This window comes from Crinia signifera, chromosome 5 (genome assembly GCF_055691185.1).
Source record: "Crinia signifera chromosome 5, ASM5569118v1, whole genome shotgun sequence".
Lineage (NCBI taxonomy): Eukaryota > Metazoa > Chordata > Amphibia > Anura > Myobatrachidae > Crinia > Crinia signifera.
The window spans coordinates 206,229,954-206,252,466 of record NC_139221.1 but is presented as its reverse complement, the minus strand read 5'-3'; the positions used below and the strand labels follow the sequence as shown (position 1 = coordinate 206,252,466).

At 41.8% G+C, this 22,513-nt stretch overlaps 1 protein-coding gene across 3 annotated transcripts in view; it reads left to right on the top strand.

The window, feature by feature from the left end:
- Window positions 1-22,513, top strand: part of DPY19L1 (dpy-19 like C-mannosyltransferase 1) — a 296,815-nt gene that overhangs the window by 204,789 nt on the left and 69,513 nt on the right. For all 3 annotated transcript variants that reach the window (XM_083188462.1, XM_083188460.1, XM_083188459.1), the window contains 2 exons: window positions 3,248-3,349; window positions 13,265-13,336. In XM_083188462.1, the coding sequence (XP_083044588.1) occupies window positions 3,248-3,349; window positions 13,265-13,336 (174 nt within the window). The remainder of the gene's footprint in view (window positions 1-3,247; window positions 3,350-13,264; window positions 13,337-22,513) is intronic.

The window sequence follows — 22,513 nt, the reverse complement described above, 5'->3', positions numbered from 1 at the left end:
TATCTGTATGTAAAACAAACAATTCAAGCACAAATTAGCACTGGTCCACTAACTACCCGTAAATGGCCAATAGACATCATAAACACTATACGGGATGTACCAAAAGGATGATCAGAAAAAGGGGTGTTGGGGATGCTTGGCTGCAGGTCCTATTCACACCTTTAGATGTGTGTACTTATTAGTAAACATTTGTTAAAAAGGGCTGGCCTACAAAGAATTTAACTATTTATAACTCCAAAAAATACACTTTGGTAGCATGAGCAATGGGTTATAACACAAAGGCCATATAATTAATGAAAGAATGCATGGGTTGATGAGGGTTTCATTGGTGATATGTGTTGCTGGCCCTGTTTTATATGTTTTTCTAGAGTGGTGCTGGCGATGGTCCGGGTAGACATAACAGCAATAAAAAGCTGATCACCCTACTAGAAAACCATAGAAAACAGAGGCAGCTACACATATCATGAATACAACCCTGATCATGCCACTTAATTACTTATACCCCTATAAAGCCATAGATAACAGGGCCAGCTAGACATAACAGTGCAAAACACATGATCATCCCACCAAAACAAAACCACAATCACAATCCTCACACTGGAAACATATAGGAAAAAGGAAAGGCTAGACATATGTGGCCACAAAAACCAATAATCCCATGATAAACCAAAAAACACCATCATCCCAGTGGAAACAATTGACCAATGTAAGCACATATGGATATTACAAGATAGAATAACTATGGGATAAATCACCCTTTACACAAATGTGAGAATTCTGTTTGGTTGTGTGACTGACAAATTTTGCTTACATCTATTTGCATTTTACAGGGATAAATATATAAAGCTGTGACCATTGAGACATCGTGTGCTGGAGGGGATCTGCAGATAATCAGCCTGATCAGCCCTTTTGGAGATAATCCTTTTAATACATCCCTGACTATACAAATGCATATAAATATAGTGCATGGCCAAGGAGCAATACTCTGCAGAGCATGGACTGGCCCCTGCAGCGCAATACACCCACAGCTGAGAAGGAAACCTTTGAAAAAACCCTGCATTGAGAGTGCACAGCCAGCAAGCCCCAACACAACCCCTCACCATCCATCAAAGCTGCCATGAACAGTTGCAATGCTCTGCACGCGCACAGTGTGCCCCATGGCTGCAGACCATGACCAGCACCATAGTTTATCAGTGCAAATATTCCGCACACCCTACACACCATAACATAGCCAACAACAATTAGACTAGTCAAGCACAACAATAAGTTATATAGTTATGAAGAATGGCAATCTGGTGTTGTTAACAAACAAATTACAAACACAATGACCCAATACACAGGCAAACATCTGCACCACCCACATACATGCTACAGATTAATTTACACTTACCTAACGCTTCTTCCGCAGCCAAAGGAAAGCAATATTTCGGCTGCACCCACGGACAGCATACACTTCCTCCTCAAACTCGCTCGCTCACACGTGGCGAGCAGCACAGGGACTTATATAGAAGATGTCGAGGCGGGAAACGGGAAAAAGTGACGCCCACAACTCGCAACATTGTAACAACCTCGACGGGAGTGGTCTCGCTTGATTGGCACATTGAATACCCGAGATCTCGCTTCGGCGACATAATATAATCTGGCGAGCAAAACGAAAAAGTCAAATACTCGCCGAGGAAAATAAAATCGACACAGATTGAATATCCCCCTTAGTCTTAAAATCCTTCAGGGTTGTTTTGTAGAAACTACTATCCACACTACTATCCTTGCACTTAGGCCCTTAATCAGATCTGATCGCAGTACAAATTTGTACTGCACATGTGACATCTGCCCAACTGCAGTGCACATGGTTTTGCCCATTTTTCAAACAAATTTGTATTGCGATGAGATCTGAATAAAGGCCTTAATGTGGTAGAATTCTGACTGAGACCTATTTTTTTCTTTTGAGATCTCAAACACTTCAACCAAAGTTTGTGTAGTTGTGTAGTCTATTTCTTCTAGGAATTCAGGAAATATTAAGGCATTCTAGGAAAGGACACAATTGGGCTAATAGTCTTTTTTTGCACATCGATCTAAAGGGTCTGGTGATTACGTTCAATACTGTATGTTCATGTTTTACTGTATATGAGCAGTCCTATACATAATATGTATTTTATATAATATTTATTAGATTTTAGATTGAACTAAATGAACCCATTTCTTTATATTCATCTTATTGGGGAATGATTACACCCTTTTTATTATGACAGTGGCTTATTAACCAACCTGCTCTATCACAAAGCACCTCTAATATCATCTTGATATTCTTTGCCTGCTTTATTTGTAATCTGACATATTTTGAGCCAGTCTGAATAATGACTAGGCAACAAGGCAACATGAATTAACAGAATTTAAAATGGGCACAATAGTAGTTTCCCGATAGATGGGTCAATCCATATCCAAAGTTGTGCGGACATTCATTATTACTCATTCTACTGTGTCATGTGTAACAGGAATACCTCATGGAAGGCATTGCCACTCAATGTTGGACAGCGCAGTGGTTGATTATTCTGACTGGTGGTGTCCAGCCAAAATTGTCCACAGTAACAGAGAAGCAGCACTAGCTCAAATCACATCCACACTCAATGCAGGAATATTCAGCATGTTCTTGAGCAGAAGGTGGTGTATGGTTTGTTTACAAGGTGTAGGTTTAGTCTGCTAGGCCACCTGAACACATCTTTGACCGGTAACCACTATGTTGCAGTGCTTGGTGACCATTTGCAGCTCTTAATGAATTTATTGTGCCCTTCAACAATGGAATTTTCCAGGAGAAAAGTGCACATTGTGTCCGATTCAGATGTCACTGCTGAAATAAGGAAATCATTATTCAGCTATTTCCGCAAGTGTGTGCACAGTTTCAGTTACCAGGGAGGAGACGGACCTTTATTGGGGTGTTGCATCAGCATTTTGATGGATCAGTCCAGATAACGCATGCATGTCTGGGCCACTTAGGGGAGGGCCACGACGTCTGCGTGATGTCATGCGCAACTGCGACCCAAAACAAACATTAGAGATGTGCCCGCAAAATGTCAGTGCTTGGCATCTCCTACTGACTGGCATATTAAGGCTAGATGTATGAGGACACTTCTCTAAAAGTGACCAATGGACAGTATATTTTGTGGATGCTTGAAAGGAAGCTGCTTTCATTTTTTTTTTTATCTTAAATTTTGTACCTTATGTACATTTTAACCTTTAACTTTTTTTTCAGGCACATATATTCAACATACTCAAGTCAAAGTTTACTAGTTACAAGGATTTTGATACATTGATGTATACCTGTGCACCGGAGTTTGACTTCATGGAGACAGAGGTACAGTTTCATCATTTACATCAGAGAGATGTCCACCTTTTGGATAATACTTGCTGTTTAGCGACTGTCCACCTTTGTGTCTATACCAATTACCTTTCCCTACAGGACATTCACTTTTAACAAATTGTAGCACAGATAGTTGGAAGACGAAGACCTATGAAATACTAGATGTAAATGCAGTAATGGGTTGATGCATGCACAGTAGCAAATATTGTTTCACTATCATCCATATTGGATACTGAGGTCTCAATACATTGGGAATAGAGGTCCTACGACAGGAGAGACAGGCACATAAATCTTTCTTCAACCTGGGGGTGCTGGCTCCTCCCCTCTACTTCCCCTTCACAAGCCAGTTTTAGAAAATATGTGCCCTCAGGAAGAGGATGCACACTCCTGGAGCTCCAGAGAGTTGTTTTTTTTTTTTTAAATTTACTTTACTTTTTTATATTGGGGTGGCTGTTTGGGCTGAACAGCTTCCCTGCTTCGAAGCCGGGGGGAGGGACAGTTGCAGGCCTCTTAAGGTACTGAACTGATCCCTGCTGCAGGACCAATGTCCTGAGAATGTGCTTGAAACTGTGGGCATTGCGCTGCAGCGCGCACATCCCTGGCTGAGCCTGAAGACATCGGTGGTGAGTGTTCCCCGGGGTCCCCTTAGTGGAGTACCCCGAGTCATGTGCGGCAAGATGGCGGCGGTGTCCCTGCACAGGGACCGCTCAGCCCGCTCACACTGGATGCCTAAGGCTGCCACTGGACTCCAGGGCATGGCACTTTTCTGTTATTTTTTTTTTTTAACACTGGCACCAGTATAAATATAAGTATAGTGCTGGCGCCATTAGAGGGGTGGGGCTTAGCTCAGAGCGGGACCAGAGCCCTGTGAGCGTGTTTCCCCTGCTTCCTGCTTCTTCCTCGTGCTGATGGGTGCCACTACAGCAGCAGCAACCACTCCTCAGCTGTGCAGACTGTTTTGAAAGTCTGATAGTAGAGACAGCGAGTATTAATGTGCTATAGAGCGCTCTCTGAGTGTTTTCTACATACACACTTGTGTATATATACATATATACATTTCAGTAACCAATCCCTCAATCTAAGGGGCTCAGGTTTGCGGGTGTGTTGGTCCCCAAAATACCTCTGGGTTCTTCCCCACTGCTATTTAAGCATTGTGCACACTATATATGTGATTGAGCATTACACATAAGTTTCTATCCATTCTGACACTGACTTGGTTTTTGTATTAAGAGTGTATAAGTGTGTTGGTGGGGTGGTTACATTCTCCAAAATGGTGAGAAAGTTAACCTGTATGATATACAGTAACAGGTTTACTCCAAATTCTACATCACAAGTAACTTGTGAGCAATTTATGTCACCGCAGCTCAGCAGTGCTTCTTCACATCTTAGTGGGTAAAGCCCAGGAGCCAGCAGCATGAAAGCTATGCTGGAAAATGTATCCTCACAGCTTGCAGTGAACACTTTGCAAACCAAGCAAGTGCAGCAGGATTTATCTTTGCTTACTGCTATGGTGGATATTATCACCTCTATGCAGGGCTGTCCCGCAAAGGGCACTGGCGGCCATTACACCTGACTCTGAAGCAGAGGAGGGTGAGGATAATGGCAAGGAGGAGAAGGTTGAAAATGACTTTCAAGAGTCACAATCCCTTATCCAGGCAGTAGCGCACGCAGGGGGGGTTTCTGAGTACCCAGAAACCCCCCACAGGAGTCTAAGCTGAAAGCTAAGGGTCCCCTCTTTCCATAGGTACAAGAATTTTAAATATCGGCCCTTGGGAACCGGAGATATCTGACTTCAAAGCAGTGGTCCCCATCCAAGCCTGTTAATTGCTCTTCCCAGTCAGATATTTCAGGTTCTGTCTGACAGAGTTTTTCTGAGGGTATATTCCAAAAGCTGGGACTCTTCCCCTTTGATGGACACTAGTAGTTTGTCTCTACTCTGCCCAGAACCAGAGATATCAGCCTTCCAGCAGCTGGTTACTGCTCCAGCTCCACACACCTGGTATGTAGTTTTATATTCTTATTGGCAGATTGCTCTGCCTCCTGAACTCTGATCCCCTAGTCCCCAATACCATTTGGTAGGTGGGATTCTCTAGTTTTTCATTCCATTAGAATCTAAGAAATCTATTTTCGGTAACTGGAGATATCTGCAGTCAAGCAAGCTGTCCTCCCACCAGAAAATTATGAATAATAAGCCCACTCCACTATATATATATTAATTATTATTTATATACATTTGGTCTATCTAGAATACTTTACCGGCCCGGCTTTGCTCCGCCCCTCTGGAAACCCCCCTCTGAAAATCCTGCGTTTGCCACTGCCAGGGTACAGAGAATTTAATCCTGGCCATTAGAGAGATATTAGACCTATCTCTAGTTGATCCCGTGGAGGGGGACCCCTTCTTTGTTTCACATAGAAGGCAGGACATTGTGTTCCCAGAGCAGGCTGACTTAGAGGAAGCTTTTAAAGCTGCCTGGAAAAATCCTGAAAACATTTTCAATTATTAAAGCATTTTAAATCCACTTTCCCCTTTGATCCTTCGGCTAGGAAGGTGTGGGAGGAGCCTCCAGTGGTGGACGCCTCGGTGTCCCATCTGTCTAAAGAGGTGATACTCGCAGTACCGGGGCTTCCACTTTAAAGGACAAGGTTGACTAGAAAGCTGGACGGCACAGTTAAGGCAATTTATACTGCTAGTGGCAGGTCTTAGCGTTCAGTGCTCGCTAGCTGCTGGATGGCCAAGGCTGTATTCACGTGGGTTACCCAGATACAGAAAGGTTTGCTCGGTGACATGGACGTGCCTCAGGTGGCTGAAAAGCTACACCACATCCAAGATACTGCTAAAATGCTTTGCGAAGCTCAGAAGGAGCTGGGCGCAATAAATGCGCATAATTCTGCCATGGCGGTTTCAGCCCACAGGGCTTTATGGTTATGGCAGTGGGTCGCAGATGCAGTTTCCAAGCGCAGTGTGGAGAACCTTCCCTTTTCTGGAGATAGGCTTTTTGGGAGTGAATTAGATTTCAAAGGTCACGGCTGGGAAATCTACCTTCCTCCTTATGCTTCCACACAAGTAAGACATCCCTTTTCAGGGAATACTCAGCAGTCCTTTTGGTCTTCTAGGTTTAAAACCAAGGCCAGAGGTGGCTCAAACACCAACAGAGGTGCTCGTGGTAAAACCAGAAGAGCAACAGCCTTGTCTACTCGTGAAGGAAGCTCCAGCACAGCTAGATGTATTTCAGCCACTTATGGGATGCTTCCTGCCCCGACCCTTGGTTCAGGGATATTATTTCACATGGCTACAAGCTGGAGTTGGAAAGACCACCCCCTCACAGATTTTTCAGGTCGGGACTCCCGGGAGCTGCGGAGGAACTAAAGATTCTCAGCCAGGCCGTGCACAAGTTAGTACAGTCTCAGATATTTATACCTGTCTTGGTTCCAAAAAAGGGGCCAGAGATACTACTCCAACCTATTCATAGTACTGAAGCCGGATGGCTCGGTCAGACTGATTCTCAATCTAAAATCATTGAACCCATACCTTCGTGTTTTCAAATTCCGGATGGAATCATTGAGAGCGGTGAATGCAGGTTTGGAGGAAAACGAATTCCTGGCATCCATCGACGTGAAGGATGTTTATCTTCACATACCGGTATGAGGCCCACACCAGGCGTACCTACGGTTTGCCTTGAAGGAAGATAATTTCCAGTTTCATCACCTACCTTTTAGCCTATCTACCGCTCCATGCATCTTCACCAAGGTGATGGCAGAGTTGATGTTCCTACTCAGGACTCAAGGGATAAACATCATCCCATACCTCAATGACCTGCTGATAAGGGGCGGAGTCAGAGGCAAGGTTGATCTGATCAATAGACACCACCAGACGAGTGCTTTCCAGTCACATCTCGATATTGAACCTACCAAAATCCTCTCTAGTTCCGACCCAGTGTCTCCAATTTCTGGGGATGATCTTGGACACAGTGGATAGAAGGGTGTTTGTAACGTAGACAAGATGTCCGCACTTCAACAGTTGCTGGTAGAGGGGATTACTCCTGTATAAATTTACCAATGCATCAGGTTGATGGCCAAGATGGTGTCCTCCTTCAAGGCACTCCAGTTCGGAAGATTCCACTCCAGGGTGTTCCAATTGGACCTTCTGAGCAAGTCGCACCTCCATATGCCCGGATCGCACCTCCATATTCACAGGTTGATTCACCTGTCAGCTCAGACAAAGCAGTCTCTGCAGTGGTGGCTTCATCCTCCAAATCTCTTGGCGGGATGGAGGTTTGGAATACAGGACTGGATTCTGTTAACAACGGATGCCAGTCTCCAAGGCTGGGGAGCTGTAACACAGGGGGTGCATTTTCAAGGGAAATGGTCATCCTGGAAGCTCAGCCTCATATAAACAACTTTGAGCTGAGAGTGGTCTACTACGCTCTGCTGCAGGCTCATCCTCTCCTGAAGAATCGTGCGATTCCGGTTCAGTTGGACAACAAAACGACGGTTGCGTATATAAACCGGCATTGAGGTACGAAGAGCAAAGCCTGCATGAGAGAGGCAACCAAGATCCTCTCATGGGTGGAGCTTCATGCAATAGCAATATCAGCCATCTTCATCCAAGGGGTAGACAACTGGGAAGCGGATTTCTTCAGTCGTCACGATCTTCACCCAGGGGAATGGGGATTGCATCCTAAGGTGTTTGCGAGAATTGTGGATCTGTGGGAAAACCCGCAGATAGACCTTATGGGCTTCCAGGGTCAACAAGAAGGTCGAGAGATACTGCTCGGGAACAAGAGATCCACAGGCAGAAGCGTTAGATGCCCTGACAACGACTTGGTTGTACGATCTGGTGTAACTGTTCCCTCCTCTTCCGTTATTGGGAAGAGTTCTAAAAAGGATTTGAAGCCATAAAGTGGAGGCAATTCTGGTGGCTCCAGACTGGCCTCGAAGGGCGTGGTACGCAAATCTACTGGACATGCTGGTGGAAGATCTGTGGGGACTGCCTCTCGGAAGGGATCTTCTTGTTCAAGGCCCGTTCGTCTACCAATATATATTGTCTGTAAAGCACTGCAGAATATGTGTGCTCTATATAAATAACTGGTAATAAATAAATGGGTTATATGACATAGACCATATAGCCAGGTTTTGGATATATAGGGAACTTCTTCCTGCTAATATGATTGTTGATTGTTCCCAAGCAAAAAAATAATAGTCTAACCGGCGGGAATTTACTAAAATGGGAGTTATATTTCATATGGGATGTTTGTATGAGCAACCAATCAGAATCTACTTTTTACGTATTTCGCACCTTTTAGAAGATATTAGATAGTATATGATTGGTTGCCCATAGCAACATCCCATGTAAAATAGAGCACCCATCTTAGTAAATGTCCCTCTAAGTGCAGTATTTAATGCCGCTGGTGACAGGGTTTCTGCAGCAAGGGTGGCTTGTTTTCGGCAGGGATCACTGAAAACAAGCCATCCTCGCCTTCTAACCCCCTAGCCAGCCTCTCGCCCTATTCTATGTTCCGGGGAATCCTCTCCAGCCCGCTGCATATAGCGGCAACTCTCGCCATTTTGACAGGCGTACTTGCCATTTCCATCTCGCTGAAAAATACCAGTGAGGAGGAAACAGCAAGACCAAGGTGACCAGCTAACTGTGACATCCAGTTATCAGTACTTCTCTCTGTCACTGCTCGCATTAGTGCATTGAATATACCTGTAAATATTTATATGCTTTGTTTCAAACTCTGGTATAATACAATTATAGTATCTTTCAGTGTGCCATTACTTGAACTGTTTTTACATAATCATTTAAAAAAAAGTTTCTAGAATGTGGTGCTATAGGGACTTAATAACAGAAACTTTCAAAAACATTAATCTTTATTCTTATTCTACTAAAAATTACAAAATCCATAGGCTTTTTTTTTTATTGTATAGAAGAATTTTTAAACCAGATAATACAAGATAGAAACGTCTATTTAAAAAGGAGTATATTTTTATCTTGGGGAGAAAGCAGGAACTCTAGTTATAAATAGCTTGTGATTTATTATTTAGTGTGTGCTTATTTCTCCCACACATTTATATCTCTTATGAGATTATCAGCCTTGTATCACAACGTCGTATTTTATTTCACAGTGTGCAATATCTAAGCATAATCTTTATGCACGCTTAATTTATTCTACATAATTTATGGTTAATTATGTAGTAGGCATAATTATGTTGCTTACTTAGTGTTCATTCTAGCACCCGCCATCTTTGAAAACCCATGCAGTTCCTCTTCCCTGCCTGGGGTTTCGCTGTCTACTTTGGTGTTTCTAGCACAGGTTTGGTTTGCATATCAGTGCTGATATACAGACCACACTTTGCTAGAAGCACTACAGCAGACAGCGACAGCCCAGGCATGGAAGAGGAACTGCATGCGTTTTCAAAGATGGAGGTTGCTAGAATGAACACTATTACTTATAAAAGGAAACTGCCCCCCCACCACGCAGACACGCCGCTTTCAGCAGAAGAGTTCAGTAGTGAGTTAGTGCGGTGAAGGCAGCTTAAAGAGCTGACACGTGCGGAAGGGGGCATCGGAAGGGCAGGGGAATTTAGAAGTTTAAGAAACGGGCAGGGTGTGGCAAACTGTAAAAAGAAGCTTAGCTGGGAAACTAAATACTGTATATACTCGAGTATAAGTCGACCCGAATATTTAGCGTGAGGCACCTAATTTTACAACAAAAAAACTGGGAAAACGTATTGACTGAAGTGGGACCCTCACTCGAGTATAATCCGAGGGGGGCTTTTTCAGTATAAAAAAATGTTCTGAAAAAGTAGGCTTATACTCGAGTATATATGGTACATTTAATTTTTTATTAATCTCAGCTTCTACGTACAGTTTATTTGCATTAACATGGGTGTTTAAGGAATCACCATGAAATTTAGGCCGCTAAGGTAACTTTTTCTCCTGAATCCAAAATTCGAAACCAAATTACTTTATCTACCTTATGTAGCGCCAAAACTGCCGCTGTTATCGTACAATGCTGCTATGTATTTTCCAGGTTGCAGATCACTTTTATCTACATTTTTTGTGAATGTGGTCATAGTGACTCTAACTCTGGTTCCTGCTGTCTTCATGACATCTGATTGCAATCAATATGTGTACCTCCCTCCAATATCGTCACACAAACTCTAGCCATGAGATGTGCACAAAAAAACATTTGGCTTGAATGCTGAAGTCCTCCTTATGGAGTTTTTGCAAGTTTTGTATTGTGAACTAGCACCATCTCTAAAATAGTGAACAAACTGTACTCTTATTTTGGTAATAGTTTCTCTAAGTGTGTCATAACATACACAGTTATTGCTAGATGGTCATGGGGTATCCCTTATAACGCAGACTCACACAGTCTAAATTGTCACAATAACCTTTCTTTGTGATCTGTCCCATTTTTTTTTTTTGCAAAATCTAGTAATACAATCACTTTTGTTTCTGGTCAAATGGTTTCCTTTAACTGTTTCCAAGCCTGCGACTTTGCTGTATGCAGAAGGCCTGTTGCATCATCAACCGCAGTATTATATATTTGATACCAGTTATTTATATAACGCACACATATTCCGCAGGGCATTACAGAGAATATTTGAACATTCATAGAATTGTTCCACAGTTCGAGTGATTGTAACCAATTGATTTTGGTCAGTGAGGACCCACTGCTTGTGTCCTCATCATCCATGTCACCGTCATGAAAAAAAATTTCAACATTAAGAAGAACAAACAAGGATTTCAGTTAGGTCTTTGTAGTCCATCTTTAGTGGTAGAGTAGCAAAATATAATTAAAAATTTTGGTTAGTTTCACAAACACGCTTAATGCATTCCTCTTGAATCACTAATACTGCTAGTATGTTGTAAGGAACTAAACTTAGACAATTCAATTGGAATGTTTGTAAAATAGTCTTTGAAAGCAAGATAAAGCTCTCAAACGAGAGAAAAATGAAATTGACTCAACTTGAGTTATGGCATCAAGTTATGTAAAACATTTTATTGCTTCTTGTGTTAATTAGGTTTGCGGAACAAAAGTAATCGATTGTCTGTTTGATGGGGATTTTTTTCTCCACTGGAAAACATGCTGATTTTTTTTTTTTTGTTGTGGTAGTAATGTATTGCTTTTGTTAAGAACCTAAATAACATTGAGCTACTGTATCTATTGTTGAGTTAAGCTAGCGTTTTTCATTCTTTTTGAAAACGAGTATCAAGAGGCAGATAAGTAATCTGGTTTGGATTCGGGGGTCCAAATTTCCTGGTGATTCCTTACTAAATCCATGTGAATCTTCTAATAAACTGGATTAACATATACATTTTAAAAAAAAAATCAATATTTAATAAACTCTTTGTCATACAGTTAAGATATTTGGCAGAAATTGTTGCATAGACATCCTCTCAACTAAAAAAATGTTGTAAAAATATGAGATGGTTTGACATTTTATTTTTATTTATTTTGGGGTGATCTGATGTGCAATTTTTAATAGAATAGCACATTTTAAGGTTTAATACCTTCCTACTTTTGAGTGTCTACATGATAGTAAATTCATTTTCAGTATATTTTTCTGAATATCTGTAGAGACCTACCTATGAGCAGATGGTAGAGACTCTTGAGAATACGCAGCATGGAAAATATGGAATTCTGTGTGTGTCTCTGCTTCCTAGTTCAAGAACATAGTTTTCGCCACACTCACTCCTATATTGTTTGTGATAATGATACTTGTTTCCTAGCACGGCGCCCGTCGTAGGTGATCGCATACCTTAACTTAAGGTATACGATGGACGCGACCAACGTGATTTAAGTTCTATTTTTCGCCTTTTCCCCGACAATTAAAAAATCGCGTTCTTTGCGTCCATTGCATGCCTTGAGTTAAGGCATGCGATGCGACGGACGCAATTTTACATAGGGAACAATGTGAAATGGACCAATGGACCCGATTTTTCATTGTATACCCACCCTTATGGGTATTTTACATGTCAAATGCCATTGTTAACGCCACCCCACGATGAAGGCCAACCCAAAGTGTGACGAGCGCAGCGAGCCCGTGAGGGGCGGCGGTGCGCGTCCTCCGACCTTTTCATACCCCCACTATCCACGTCGGCGATGGGTTGACTTTATATAGTGTGGCGAGCGCAGCAAGCCACCGAGCCCGAAGCGTGGCGAGCAGACGCGTAATACCTGTGAAGTAATGAGCGTCCCCTCGCGGGGCTCGGTGCGCTCGCCACACTTCGAGCTCGGAGGCTCGCTGTGCTCGCCACACTATATAAAATCGACTCCACGCCGACATGGATAGTGGGGGTATGAAAAGGTCGGAGGATGCATACCGCCGCCCCTCACGGGCTCGCTGTGCTCGCCACGCTTCGGGTTGTCGTTGATCGTGGGGTGGCGTTAACAATGGGGGGCATTTGAACTATCGGGGTTGGGAAACAATAAAAATTGGGGTCTGGGGGCCATTTAACATTGGGGCCAATGTAAAATCGAGTCTGAGGGACCCGCATGAGATTTAGTTACATGCGATGCGATCGACGCGATTTTGGGGGGTCCCGATGGATACAATTTTTATCGCTGGCGCCGTGCTAGGAAACAAGTACCGTGATAATACTAACCTGTTACTCAACTTTGTGACATCACATGCATTTTTGTCAAATGCATTTTCCCAGCCCGGACATGGTTCATTGGGGAAAAATTGTGTGCTTTATTCCATGTACTTTATTGTGTTTTTTATTATGAATGCTTTATTCCATGTACTTTTTTGTGTTTTTTATTATGAATGCTTTATAATCAAATCCAAACCAGTGTAAAATTTGGTTAAAGGTTCAAATTATGTTGGGTTGTAAGTGCTGTCAAATTTGTGTATGGATTTGTCTGATGTTCAATATTCTTCTGTTTTTATTTTTAGACACCGTGGAGATATTTCAAGACACTTTTACTTCCGGTAGTTCTCTTAGTATTTCTCACCATATGTGTTCGGGTAAGTTGGTGGAAGAGAGCATATAAAAATAGTTCACATTATTTCAGTCATAAGCAGTGCCTGTTATACAAGGCAAAAGCCCAGGTTGTTGCAATGTCAATCTGGGTTTCAACCTGGGTCACAGCTTAGTGGTAAAGGGTCTAAAAAAATAACACTGGTCCAGTTAACTGGGAATCCGACCATAGAAGCACCTGGGCCATCTGACCCATAATGGGCCTATAGAAAGTATGCACATGGGTGGAGTATAAATTTTGCTAACCTGGGAATAATCTGGGTCAACCCTGCAGTGTGAATGGGGTCTGACCTGGGTTGGAAACATGTTTATACCAAGGACTTAGATGCAAATGGTGATAAGGTGGATGAAGACTGAATTCTGATATATACGGTTTTGCATTTTGACCATGTTATATTTTGCTAATTCCTCTTCAAAACTTGACTTTACGGATGCTACATAATTTTTCCACTTGTTTATTGGCTTATTTGACAACCACTGGAAGCAGGTTAATATGGTAGTAAATGGCTGCTCCTGCCACCAACGGTAAAACAAACCTGTTCTCTGAAGGAACTTTTTTCCTTTGAAAAAGTCCTGTTTGATAAAACACTTAAGGGTTCCAGATCTTATACAGTCCCTGTGGTGTTAGAACTGCCTGGCTTGCTTATAAAAACCTAGTGCAAGAAAAAAGAAACGGATTGTCTATTTGCTGGTAGAATAATAGAGAGAATTTTTAGATGTGTGAATATTCAGGATAAAATATACCTTTTATTATTTAGCTAAATAATAAAAAGTTTATTTTATCCTGAACATTCACACATCTAAAAATTCTCTCTATTATTCTACCACCAAATAGACAATCCTTTTCTTTTTTCTTGCATTTCATCTAAGCTTATTGTCCATGGCAGTACCTCTGCTTTGTTGAAACTATATTGATATATCAATTACAATTGGGGCCTACAATTGAAGTCTTATATAGATACTAGCAGGGGCAAACGCAGGATTTTCAGAAGGGGGTTTCCCGAGGGGCGGAGCAAAGCACAGAGATGGACACTTAGGTGACCCAGTATATGCCGGATCAGTTAAAGTATTATAGATAGACCAAATGTATATAAATAATATATATATATATATATATATATATATATATATATACATAACAGCAGAGTAGACCCCTGGGCATAGCAATGTATTGGGGCCCCTACCTATCCTCCAGTGGTAGGGGTGGGGGGTGCTATGAGCGGAAGCTTTGATGTCCCGCGGGTGGTAGGGGGTATTATATCAACCGATCAGCATGTAGGGCTCAGTAATTTCCACTAATTACCCCTTTACTGCACAGATGGTGGGAGATGAGGTGGGAGAAGGGGTCATTGGGCTGAATGAAGGGGTCCCAATACATAACTGCCAGGGTGGTAGAGGATGTTTAATACGCAGAGGAGGGGTGTATAGTGGAGTGGGCTTATTATTCATAATTTTCTGGTGGGAGAACAGCTTGCTTGACTGCAGATATCTCCAGTTCCCGGAACTAGATTTCTTAGCTTTTAATGGTATTAAAAACTAGAGAATCCCACCTACCAAATGGTATTGTGGACTAGGGGATCAGATTTCAGGAGGCAGAGCAATCTGCCAACGATTATATAAAACTACATACCAGGTGTGTGGAGCTGGAGCAGTAACCAGCTGCTAGAATGCTTATATCTCTGGTTCTGGGCACAGTAGAGACAAGCTACTAGTGTCCCTCAAAGGGTGAAGAGTCCCAGCTTTTGGAATATACCCTCAGAAAAACTCTAAGTTAGACAGAAACTGAAATACCTGACTGGGGAGAGCAATTAACAGGCTTGGATGGGGACCACTGCTTTGAAGTCAGATATCTTCGGTTCCTCAGGGCCGATTTTTAAAATTCTTGTACGCTTGGAAAGAGGGGACCCTCAGCCTTCAGCCTATGTCCCTCAGATTCCTGGGGGGGGGGGGTTCTGGGTACTCAGAAACCCCCCCTGCGTGCGCTACTGACTAGTGCAGAAGTTTTCCAGATCCCCTTTCCCTTCATTAACTATATTTATATTAACCTAATACACAGGTGTTTTTATTGCCTGGAGATGTATACCATCTTTTGGGAGCCTTACTTAAGGATATGGAGTGATGTATAGAAATGTCAATGCTACTTCTAATTCATGCTAATCTCTGATCACCCAATTATTTGGCAGAAAATCAATACATGAAACCATGCAGACATGCTCAAGATGATTAGTTCAAACACCAGAGCGAGGTAAAAGTAATCTAATGGTGCCCATACACGGTGCTATTTATGAGTGCGATGCAATGCTTGCTCCTGCGCACATCTCATTGCACAGCACATAAAGTATGTGCTACCAGTACGTTTTGAACTACATTGCATCGCATCTAGTTCAAAATGCATAGTGCTTTAGCACATCGTATGCATTTTGAACTAGATGCAATGCGATCTAGTTTAAAACGCACAGTGTGCATCACACTTCAGTGTTAAGTTGTTTCACTGTTTCATCATCTACTGACCACAGTCTCTAGAATGTGAAATTTAACTTAACAAAAAGCACTTTTTCAAGGATTTGTATTTTATAAGTGATAAAAACCTTGAGACAAACCTACACAGCATAAAGACAGACCTAGTGCCCGCTTTCATTTACAAGCGATTGGAGACTTTAAGCTAAGCTATATTTCTAGCAGAAAAAAAAATTTAGAGGTCAGTTCAGTGGGTGGCCTTACAGTGAATGTAAGTAGGATTTTTTTATGAATGTAAGTAGGATTTTTTTATGTGAACTTTTTATGATTTCCACTAAGCACTGAGTAACAAATATACTGTAGGCTCTGTTTAATATCACACGGGTATTCCAAAGATTGTCAAATGAGTGCACACTTTGAAGCATGCTTTGCTGGACTTATGCAAAGTTTTCCATCAAATTTGTATTGTTCATTAGTACAATTATCTAAACCCCATTTCAAGCAGCCCGAGAATAATATTTCTCTAAGCCGTCACTCTATCCCTTATAATAACTCCTATTGATGTATTAGAATGAATATGAGATATGTGGGAAATGCACTAAGAGGGTAAAAAATATAAAAAAAGAAACTGTGACTGTACCACACAATAAATTGCGGCAGTCTCTAAGCAAAGATGTTATATGTGGGACTAACAGCCAAACAACAATAAAGTGGTTATAACATGCCAACTTTTGAAAAACAATAAATGGTGTGCAAAGCCACCAATAATATATCTGCACCTGATTTTGTACCTAGAAATCTCCGAATTTTGAATAAGGCAGAGATTGGAAGATTGGTGCCCTCCATACACACCATCCAATATTAAGAGCAACAATCACAATAGGAAGCTGTTTTGAGTGGGGTAAAAGCTTACAAATATAAGGCTGAGATATATTTCCCTTAGCTCAACAGCAACAGCGAACTCTGTTTTAAATACAATAAAAGTCTTTCTGAAGGTGTGATACTACCTAGACACCTTCAAACACTGTGGGAGTGGGGTAACAGCTCATAAATTAAAAAGTAGCTGATATTTAAATATCCCTTAACTCAGGCACAGTGTAAAAATCAGAGACAGACATATATAGGAAACTTTGTTTTGAGGAGGGTGAAAGCCGAACAGTAAAAAGCGGCGGATAATCTTAAAATTCCCCTAGCCTCAACAAGGTTACTTATGGTATAATTGGAATACTGTATCCTCAGTCCAAACTATGTAATGTTGGGCGGAACAATGTGCTCTTAACACACATTATAACGTACCGGACGGTGTATAGACTCTAATATTATTAAAACCATATATTGGACGAATTGGTGGTACGTGTACACACTGTCCTAACACCCCGATAGTGCTGCTCCCACCTACACAGAAAGACGGACGTCTTCCCACAAAACTGCCCTCAAACTTACCCACAACCACATCATACTAGTGAAATATCACTTATAAATGAAGATACATCTGTGCTACAACAAACCCTATAACACAAAATAAATTTTCCCCTTTTTTTGGGAGGCATATTGAGCCTAAGTGACAGTCATTGAAGAATTACAAGTACTGTCACCCTATATTAGGAACATACAGAGATATTATAAACCTGAAAATAAAAGATAGAGCTGAGCAGCGGCCATTACATTTTAATCTTATTTCTGCTCTTTATTTCTTTCTATTTGTTTTAATATTTCACCGAATTTTAATGCAAGAATATTAAAAGTTACATTTTATGTAACGTTAAAAGGACTTCCAGTGCGCCTACATTATACTTTCTTTCCCTGTGTGTGTTGTTCATAAGTAACACTGCACTGGTGTTAGGTTAGTGCATTTAACTAATCTTGTTCTACATATGTGAGAGAATCTCCGTTTGGGCAAGATCTCCATGATCCACACACTGTAACCAGAGAAACCCACAAAGACAGTGGCGCAACTATAATCCCGCAGCCCCCGCTGAGGGACTGTGGGCGCCGGTCTGCGTGGCTATGGTTACTAGTATGCTTGTGTCCGGGAGCGGGACATATTGGCAGCACCGCCCCACCCCCTAGCCCTCCCATCTTCCCAAGTAAAGTTAAACACTACCCTTACCCCTCCTCATGCCGCCGCCGCATTCAGGGTCCCGCAGCGCAGATCTTCTTCTGGCTCCGTCTCCTCCTGCAGTTCTAATGAAAAATAACTATCACAAAATGGCTGCCCCGTACAGCAGACAGTTTTTTGGGGATGCTAGAGGAGGTGTGGGCCTCTTCTAGCATCCTTAAAAACTGTCTGCTATTAGGGGGTGTTTAACTTCACTTAGGAAGGTGGGTGGGAGGGCTAGGAGGAGGAAGGTGGCGCTGCCGTCATCGGCACGGGGGGCGGGGCACAAATATTCTAGTTACGCAACTGCACAAAGACAACAGCCAAACTGATTGTGTTACACTAAGCTTTAAAGTTTTGACTGGCACACAACTCGTATGAGTAAACTACTGTACATGACACAAGGGGGGTTATTCTGGTTCACTTGCAAAGGCAAATTCCTTCTTGAATGGACAAAACCATGGACCACCTGCAGTGCACATGGTTTTGTCCATTTGAGAAGGAATTTGCCTTTGAGAGTGAATCAGAATAAGGGCCATAATCAGAATTGAGGGGGAATTCAGTTGAGGTAAAAACATTGCATACTTTGTGCCCAGTTTATTATTGCCACAGTTATGCACACTCTATGCCCATGGTGTATGATTAAAAAAATGTTTGCAGGGTTTTCATCACTGAAATCACTGTGTCCCCTTTGTTTGTCCTTTTTATTGAATTGAAAAACGTGAGTGGGGTAATTTAAATGGGATGCGGTCATTTGGTCGAATGCATTATGGTAGAATGTCATTACATCGAATCCATTAGGTCGAATTGCTAAAAGGTCAACATGATTCTAGGTCGACATGGGAAAAGGTCGAAATGATTCTAGGTCGAAAGGTCATTAGTTCGAAAGGTCATTAGGTCGACAGGGTCATTAGTTCGACATTGTCTAGGTCGACCTTCACAAAGTCGACATGGGGTTTTTCACTGTTTTTTTGAGCCGACATGTGCCGACAGGCGGTATTTCATGCCCTACCATCCACTAGGGCGTGGTGGGAGAATAAAATAGTGTGCCGAGCGTAGCGAGGCACCGTGCCCGACGCATAGCGAGTGCAGCGAGCGATGCGAGGGGATGCAGTGCACTTTAAACTGTGTCCATGTCGACTGTGTTGACATTCAGGTAAAAAAACAGTGAAAAACCCCATGTCGACTTTGTGAATGTCGACCTAGACAATGTCGAACTAATGACCCTGTCGACCTAATGACCTGTCGAACTAATGACCTTTCGACCTAGAATCATTTCGACCTTTTCCCATGTCGACCTAGAATCATGTCGACCTTTTAGCAATTCGACCTAATGGATTCGATGTAATGACATTCTACCATAATGCATTCGACCAAATGATCCGAACCCATTTAAATGATCTATTTTTTTAATGCCCCACAAAGAGCTTGAAAAAGATTTGAAATCGAAACGCGTTGGCTGGCTTTCTGGATTCGCACAATTGTTTTTTAAAAACTTTGGACCATCTTGTGTTTACGCTGGACATTGAAACAGAGGTACCGGGTGTTCACTCACCGACATCTTTAAACTTATCCGGAGAGTTTTTTGGTGTATCTAGCGTGAGTCCTATGCAACATCTATCACCCACTTTTGAATTTATCTCCAGTGTACCCATGGTCAGATTCTTTTTTAACATATTTTGGCAATAAAAATAATTTTTTCAAGATAAAGAAACCCAGATGTGTTTTGAAAATTCCTGCCAATTGTGAGTTATCGGTACGCTTGATTTTAAAAAGAAACCATTATATGTATTGCAACACCTTGCTTTTGTGAGTGAAAACGTACGCCTAACTTTATTCTATTGGACACCAGGGTGGTTCTGGTGAAGGCTATACTACCACCAAAAAAAGATACCTTTACGAATTTGAAAAACACACTCCTTTTGTGAGTGTGGTATGTCCCTCTTCTATTTCCCCTGTATATTTGAAAACGAAAAATACAGTTCCACACATTGTGTTTTTTTCTTTTCTCTTTATTTTGCATATCGACCCATGAGAACGGGAGAAATGAAGAAAATACATACAGACAGCGCTTGAATATATCCTTACCCTTTTTTGTGTATATCATTGTTTTACTTGTTTTGGTTGAACAAGTTTTTTGGTTGTATTGAGCTGCTCTTCTGTTTTTCCTGCGCCTTGGAAACCTCCAGTATTATATATTATATAACCCCACAAAGTGCATTAAAGGTTAAAAAATTAACACTTTAGGGGTATCAAATTACAAATTAGCCCTGATAATTAGGTGGGGGCCTCATGCTGACAAAACCAAATCATGAAAGCTACACTGTTTTCAAAACGTACCTGCAGCCAATGAAAATGCACACGTAACATGTATGGTTTTGTGAAAAAGTGTGTGTATATTTTGTGTGTCTGTGTGTCTGTGTGTGTGTATATATAATACGAATAGTTGTGTCAGGGATAGCATATTTCTACATGAGGGTAATGTGGAAGATCCAGTCCAGGTTTTAGAGCAGCAGCAGAGAAATTAGATCCAGTCCAGGTTTCCTAAACTGATGTGATCAAGGTTTGGCTGAATAGCAGCATCTGTGGCTTTCTGTTATATGTGTCCAGTGCAGGAGGTCATGTCTTCCAATGCTGAAAAGCAGCTGGGTGATAGGCCGGTAATGTAATGTTACATTAGCTGCTTTGGAGTCTCCAAAGACTGTGAAAACCCTGCGATACTGTAAGCTTGTTTGCGGAGATGTTAACCTGGTATGCTGCTTACCTGCTTCAAAATAAAGATCCAGACTTCAACTATATCCAGTGTATGATATATACAGTAGTGTAGAAGGAAGTGGCACTCTGCAGACTTTCAATAGACTATTAAGTAGTATCTTCATATATACTGTACATTGGATAGCCTGTAAAACATCCACTATTTGCCTATTGCATTATTGCCTTAAGATCTGCTTTGCTGTCCTAGGCTCAAAGTGTCACAATTTTGAATATATTTTTTTAGTATTTTTGAGGTTTTTAGTTTCACATATAGACAGCATAAAATTAAATTACAAAAGTTTTTCCTATCTAAATCGCTGCAGCTTACTATGCAGAAAATATTGTTGCCTCCTTTATTATATTTACAGTTGTGCTCATGCTCATAAGTTTACATACCCTAGCAGAATTTGTGATTTTCTGGCCATTTGCCTTTTCTTTCACTCATGGTTAGTGGTTGGGTGAAGCCATTTATTGTCAAACAACTGTGTTTACTCTTTTTAAATCATAATGACAACAGAAACGACCCAAATTACCCTGATCAAAAGTTTACATACCCCAGTTCTTAATACCGTGTATTGCCCCCTTTAACATCAATGACAGTTTGAAGTATTTTGTGGTAGTTGTGGATGAGGCTCTTTATTTTCTCAGATTGTAAAGCTGCTCTTTCTTCTTGGCAAAAAGCCTTCAGTTCCTGTACATTTTTGGGCTGTCTTGCATGAACTGTATGTTTGAGACCTCCCTAGAGTGGCTCAATGATATTGAGGTCAGGAGACTGAGATGGCCTCTCCAGAGCCTTCACTTTTATTCTATTGTAGCCAATGACAGGTCGACTTGTGTTTTGGTTCATTGTCATGTTGGAACATCAAAGCACGTCCCATGCGCAGCTTCCTGGCTGATGAGTGCAAATTTTCCTCCAGTATTTTCTGATAACATGCTGCATTCATCTTACCATTAATTTTGACTATGTTTCCAGTGCCTATGTAGCTCACACATCACCATCACAATAGGAATGGTGTACCTTTCTTCATAGGCCTTGTTGACTCCTCTCCAAATGTAATGTTTATGATTGTGGCCAAAAAGTAAAATTTTGGTCTCATCACTCCAAATGACTTTGTTCCAGACGTTTTGAGGATTGTCTCTGTGCTGTTTGTAGTATTTTATGTTGGAGCCAGCCGCACAGGATTTGTATCTAGAGATACTGAAATAGAGATATTACGCCCCCTGTTTATTTTAATTTCTCAGGATAATACTCAGGGGTGTGCTACCACTAACATAATTATGTTAATATAGTAGGGGGGAAAGGCAAGAAAATGTCTGGGTGTGGTGCACCAGAAGAAGAAGATACTTGTTTTACACCAATACAAATTTACTTTTCACTAACGTCCTTGATGGGATACTGGGAATGGTCTTAAGACATTGGGTATTAGAGGGTATCCGCAGGAGACAGGCACATCTATAACTTTGAAGCTGGGTGTGCTGGCTCCTCCCCTCTGATTCCCCACCCAGGAACCAGTTTAGAAAAATGTGCCCTCAGGAGAGGATGCACACTGCTGGAGCTCCAGAGAGTTTGTCTTCAGTTTATTTTCTTTTATTATTTTGGGGTTACTGTGTTGGACTTCACAGTATCCCTGCTTCGTGGGAGTCAGTTGAGAAGGGTTCAGCTGCAGGCCTCTTAAGGTACCGAGCTGTCCCTGCTGCAGGACCACTGTCCTGAGAGGGTGTTTGTACTCACGGGCATTGCGCTGCAGTGATACTCACCCCCAGCATGCCGCACACTCCTGACACAGTCCGAAGACGTCTGTGGTGAGTAGAAACCGGGGTCCCCACAGTGGGGTACCCCGGCTCATTGTGCGGC